This window comes from Cutaneotrichosporon oleaginosum (genome assembly GCF_008065305.1).
Source record: "Cutaneotrichosporon oleaginosum strain ATCC 20508 chromosome Unknown ATCC20508_contig02, whole genome shotgun sequence".
NCBI lineage: Eukaryota > Fungi > Basidiomycota > Tremellomycetes > Trichosporonales > Trichosporonaceae > Cutaneotrichosporon > Cutaneotrichosporon oleaginosum.
The window spans coordinates 1,370,341-1,376,340 of NW_027072171.1; the positions used below are offsets into that span (position 1 = coordinate 1,370,341).

The following is a 6,000-nucleotide window of genomic DNA, read 5'->3' on the forward strand; positions in this document are numbered from 1 at the left end:
GATGAGCAGTGCCTGAGGACACTCAACTTTGAGTGTTGGGCCGAAATGCGAGTTGATCGCACTCGAGGAGAGAGAGAGAGAGACGTTCAGGGTTTAGGGAAGTAAAGCGGTTCGCTTCTCCTCTTCCTCCCGCAGCAGCAGCAGCATGTGCACGGTACTACACACAGACACACACACACATTCTGTACACACGCGCGCGCCCATCACTTTCTGTAAACCCTGAGAAAGGAGGGGGAGTAGCCTTGGAACATCCGCCACCGGTCGCTCGCTCGCCGCTGACTGCATCGACTTTGCCTTGCTCCAACCGCCGTCCGTCCCTCCCGCTCTACAACCGGGCCAACTCCGCCGTCCACTTGTGTCTCTCGCCGCTGCTGCTGCTGCTGCTCACGTTAGAACGCTGCTGCCGACGCAAACCAGCCGATCCTCACTCGTCCATCCTGGCTGGCCTGTGCATACTAATAAAACACTCCCTTCGGCTCGTTCTACAGCCCCCCACCCGACCTCCGTTTCTTCCGCGATCCCGAGAGACACACACACCCTTCTATATCTATATCAACCCCCATATCTGCTGGCGACAACTCGCACACACCCACACACACATCCTCACACACATCCTTCTCGACGACGATCTCTTTCTCCTCATCGATCGAGTTGCCACCACACGACATCAGTCAAAAGGACAATCTCCCACAGTGACAACCCCTCCCCCAACACAATCTCGCCCGAATCCCACCTTCCTCCACTCGAGCCCACCAGCCCACCACACACAGCTCCACCCGCTCCACCAGGCTCACCTCCCTTCCGGCCCACCCGCTTAATCGTCATCCCCTCACGCTATCACCTCTAATCCATCTCTCCCTCCCCCTCCTCCCCTCTGCCGCTCCACCCAGCTGCAATCTTCTCCTCCAGCTCTCCATCTCCTCTCTCTCCAAAAAGCGACTGTACGCAAAAAGGCACAAACTACTCGTGCACGTCGCACTCTCCCACAACTTGCCCCCATCAGAGCCAACCACTCGGCCACACTCGGTTTAATCAATCACCGTTCCCACAAATCTCAACAACTAGCCTCCTCCCCCCTCTGTTCCTCTCTTTCGAACAGTCCGACACAGTGAGTAACCCTCCCACCATTCTATTCCATCACTCCTTGTCTTGTCTCGTTTTCGTCGTGTGATCTGTTCTTGTGATGCGTGAATGCTTGGCGTTTGGTGTTGTGGCATCACACCTCTCTTTCTTGTGCACACACACACACACACTCGTGTGACGATGTGTAAGCGAGACAGAGAGAGAGAGAGAGAGAGAAAGAGAGAAAGAGAAAGAGAGAGGGGCGAGCGGTGGTCCGCGCGTCCTCGATATGGGTTCCCACGAAGCGAGGTCTGTGCAACATGCACGTCGCATCAAATGCTGGCGTGCTGGCGTACTGGCTGGCGTACGGCCCCGTTGTCGATACAAGCGGGGTAACAGGGAGATGGGTGGTGGTAGCGTGGTAGACAATGGGAGTGCGAGGTGCGCCAAGCGACCGTGCTTTGTGCCACCAGATGGGGTTGCATTCCACCGCGACGCCCAGCAATGGCCAGCCAGCAACCTATTTCAACCCGCATTTCACCCATTCCTATTGCCTCCTTAGTCCCTAGAGTTGGGTTCGCCTCGCCTCATATACATACTCGCTCCATCCCTCCCTCCTTCTCCTCCTCCTTCTTGTCTTGTCTCTCGCGTCGCCATCTCCTCCTCCTCGTCCTCGTCGCAAAGACAATCAACAAAGAGTCGATCTGTTCAACACTTCGTCTCCGTCATCTGTTGCTCTTGTCTTCTTCACATCCTCCCTCCCTCCCTCCCCACTTAAAAACACACTGTCGCCCTTCTTGCATCCTCCATTCCCACTTCCCCTTCGCGCTCCCCACCTTCTCTCCAATGTACCATCCCACCAATACACGCTCATAAATCTCCTTTCTCTCATAACTCTCCCCCTCCTCCGCGCCATCCCCCCTCTCATACCCATCTCCTCTGCCTCTGTCATTGTCACCCCCCAAAAATGGTTGTTCGTTTACGCCCCCCCCCCCCCCCCCCCCCCCCCCCCCCCTCCCTTTCTTTCTCCATCAACATTCGCTGACTCTTTCCAGTTTCCATTGCGTCGCACTCAAGTACCCCAAGTCTCCGCCCAGCCTACTAGACATCAACCTACCATGTCGGCATCCACTTCCACGGCCGTCCCGGCCGCTCGCCCCAACCCACCATCTCCGGCGTCGTCGCGCAAGGTGGCAAAAGCCTCTGCTTCCTCTGCGCCCTCCTCCCGGCCCCGGCCGGTCGACCCATACTACGGACATGAGGAGACCGCCCTGTTGTGTGCACGCTTTGTAAGTCGTCCTACTTTACTTCCCTCTCCCTACGCGAACCCCCCCCCCCGCCACCCCCCCCCCCCCCCCACCGCCTTGATCGTCATGCGCTGACACTTCTCAGATCAGCTCGCTGTTCCAGTGCCCCAACATTCCCAGCGCTACCCACCCAGGTGCGCCAACGCCTTCGTTGGCACACTTTGTCGCATACGCCCTTCACCGCACGCGTCTTCCATCCGTCGTCACCTTTGCGGCCCTCTTGTTGTTGCAGCGCCTCAAGACTCGCTTCCCCGCCGCCCGTGGGTCATCAGGGCACCGTCTCTTCATCTCGGCATTTATGATCGCATCAAAGGTCATTTGCGACGACACGTACTCGAACCAGTCGTGGTGCATTGTCGGACAAAAGATGTTCCAGCTCAAGGAGATCAACCAGATGGAGCGCGAAATGTGCGGCTACCTCGAGTGGAACCTCAACGTATCCGGCGAGGACGTGGCTCAGTTTGAGAGCGAGGTTCGCCTTGAGCACGGGCCACGATCCAGCATGCGTCTGTCTTCTGCCGTGCCCGAGGCACCTCTGAGCGTCGCGTCCATTCCTCACTCGGCGGCCGCTGCCGCCGCGTACCCCTCTCCCGAGGCTACGCCAAATGTTGCCGCTGCGCGGCCCATTCGCCCCGTGCCAACACCATTGTACAAGCGCTCCCACAATGCTTTTCCATCCCCAACGTCGTCGGCACGCAACCCATACCTCAACGTCTCCCCTCAGCCTCCAGCACTAGCCTCGGCTTCTTCGTCGCTTGCGTCGTCGCCCGCTTCAGAGGACTGCAAGACGCCTTCACCAGTGGCAATGGTCTCAAAGCCAAAGCGGCCATCATCCATGCGCAGCCACTCATCCAAGTCGGTCTCCGATTTTGACCATGGCTTTGCATCAAACGTCCGCGCCATGCACGTTGGGGGACCACCCTTGAGCGTCGGAGGCTGGTAACTGCGACGCACCTTCATCACGTCCGGGATACCCCCCCTCCCCCCGCCCCCCTTTCTTGAGCATAATCCCCTGCCTACCAGACTTGTACAGTTGTATATCGTGTCCATCCCTTTCATGGTCTCCTTTCATCTCTCCATACTACCACATCTCCAGCATCGACATACATAGTGAAATTCATGACACACACAAATCGATAATGACATGAACTCTTGCAAACCCTCTCCATTTCGTTGGCTCTTGTTGGGTGCTCGCCGCCACTATCACTACTTGCCGTGAGAATGCCGCGAGCACGGGTTCGTTCGGCCCAGATGTGTAGCCACAGCCGTGTCGAACCGCCTAAGCGAAACAAGGCCCCCTCAAACGGCACACGGGCCGGTGAGATCTTTACACGGTGATTGATCATTTTGCTAGTTTAGCGCCACGCGCGCTTGTGTTTCGCGCGACACACGCTAAACACGGAGAGGGTTGGTCTTGTAGCCTCTTTCACTTAGGAAAGCGACCCCCCAAAGCACAAGCACGTCGGAGAGTGGGGGGTTTGGGCTCGTCGTAGGGTCCCCCCCCCCCCCCCCCCCTCGGTAGAGCGTGTGTGTACAAACTGTGGCACATGCCGCCAGAAATGGCAGAATTGAGCTGTCAGGGGTGGGCGGTGCAGGCCGCAATGCGGCATGTGCATGTGTGCCCAGTAGTCGAGCCCGGTGCCCTTGCATCGGCGAGGAATGACGCGGGCCACGGCGGGCGTGCGAGCTGCTGGGTCTGGGTCTGGCACGAGAGGTACGCAGGACGTGGAATGGGGGCATGTGCGTCGGCGCATCGGTGGAGCGACCGAACCTTGGGCTGTTGGCTGAGGACACCGGCGGGCGCGGCGGGAACAGGTTCGCTTTCGGTTTCGTTTGCATTGTTGCATCGTCTGGCGCTTGGCTCTGACTGCTTCTCGCTTCTGGGTTCTGGGGCTTCTGGGCTGGGGCTGCGGCGCGGGGGGCTGGCTCAATTGGCACTGGGTCGGCCACTCTCTTAGTGTCTTAGGTCGTATCAAGCTCCAGCGGAGCCACCAGAGCATCCACTGCAGATCAGCAGCTTTGCAGTGGCGACAGGCGACATTAGCGGCTTGCGGCCCGTGAATGAGCCGACTGATTCCGGCGCCTCACCTGGGTCCTGGTCCTGCGTGAAATTCCATACGCGCGCGCAGTCCCAGCCCCTGCATCCCCATGTAGCCGCAGCTGTTTAGCATGCCCATCTGTCCATATGCACATACGCCCATACGCCGATATGCCACAGCCACAGCCTAGCCCAGACCATGCTTACAATCTGCATGCCTGGCGGCACGAGGCCCGCGGCCCGCGGCGAGCGCAGCATGCCCCACGTGAAAGGAATGACGCACCAGATACCTCTGGATGCCATGACGCATCCCTGTCCCTGCGCCCACCCTGGACCGCCGGCCCATGGACCAACAATGGGTACCTGTAGATCTGCTCTTTTCATCACCGTGGCTGGTGCCTCGGCATTGTATCGGCGGTGTGTCACCACTAGCCCAAAGTTGGATGCATAGCATATGTCGCATCACCACCCCGGGCGACTACCATTTCGGCGTATATACGGCGCCACGCGGACTGGCACCGGCCCCGGGCGGGCGCGCGCGAGCTCGGGCTCGGCAGCGTGCAACTGCGCACTCAGATTGGGGCCGGGGTCTGGCGGGTCGGGGTCGGGGTCGGGGTCCAAGTCGGGGTCGGTGACGTGGTGGCTGTATTCGTCAGCAATGGTGCGAGGCGGATGTCGTGCGGACGCTCGCACTCACACGCTCGCACGCTCGGCGCGCGTGGGCCGGACGGCCAGCGCCGTCGGCGCTCCGTGCGTTGTGCGTGAGAAGATTGGTGCCAAGCGCTCAGACTCAGCACAAGCGCTCCGATCCGTCGCGTCGCGCGACCCCGACCCCAACCCCAACCCGCGCGAGCCGCCGGTCCGCGCACCGGAGATCCAGCATTTGCCGGCCCGGCTGCTGGAACAGAGTTCAGAGTTCCGGGAATAGGGCATTGTCGCAACTCATCCCATTCATGTCCGAGACACCGACTGAGACAGGTGGACGCTGAGAGACATTCCCGCCATTCATGTGAGACATTCCGTGAGATATTCCGCATCCATTGATAAGAGGCGGCGCGGGCCGCCGTTTCGTCTTACTGGATTCGTCACACGCGCTTGTATGGCTCGGCGATGGCGGCGCGCACGGCGAGCGGTGATGGCTAGACGATCGCCGCTGCCACATTCACTGGAGAGGCCAGAAAACATGCTTGTTTTCGTGTTGTGCACAGACCACAATTAGTCGACAATATCTCTCCACTTATCGCTTGTATATTGCACAAATGCTTGAGACAGATACTCTTGGCCAAGCTTTCCATTCATCATGCATTACAAACCCACTCCAACGGGCAAGCGGGCACTGCTCGCCGCACTGCCACTCCGCACCCCAGCGCCGCAGCCGCAATCACCGGCACAAGCCGGTGTTGAGTGAGACACTACGCCGATCATCCCCAAGCACGAGCACGCGATCGCCTCGCGACGCCTAGCGACGACTAACGACGACTAACGACGGACTTGACTAACACAGAGTCACCAACACCGACCGCTACCATTGTCCTTCGCCAAGTGCCAGCAACACCTTCTGCCGCTTAACCTTCCGGCGCCCGACCCACTTGA

General features: G+C 59.4%; 2 protein-coding genes across 2 annotated transcripts; one reads left to right on the forward strand and one right to left on the reverse strand.

Moving 5' to 3' along the window:
- Positions 1-2,180: 2,180 nt before the first annotated feature.
- On the forward strand, positions 2,181-3,312 carry COLE_02240 (uncharacterized protein; the record flags this gene model as incomplete). The annotated part of the gene is made up of 2 exons (XM_018419968.2): positions 2,181-2,351; positions 2,455-3,312. 2 exons carry the CDS (start codon positions 2,181-2,183, stop codon positions 3,310-3,312), a joined length of 1,029 nt encoding a protein of 342 aa, XP_018275536.2.
- A 1,557-nt stretch (positions 3,313-4,869) lies between these two features.
- Positions 4,870-5,340, reverse strand: COLE_02241 (uncharacterized protein; the record flags this gene model as incomplete). The annotated part of the gene is made up of 2 exons (XM_018426099.2): positions 4,870-5,050; positions 5,105-5,340. The coding sequence occupies 2 exons, from the start codon at positions 5,338-5,340 to the stop codon at positions 4,870-4,872; spliced, it is 417 nt and encodes a 138-aa protein (XP_018275537.1).
- Between the last annotated feature and the right edge of the window lie 660 nt (positions 5,341-6,000).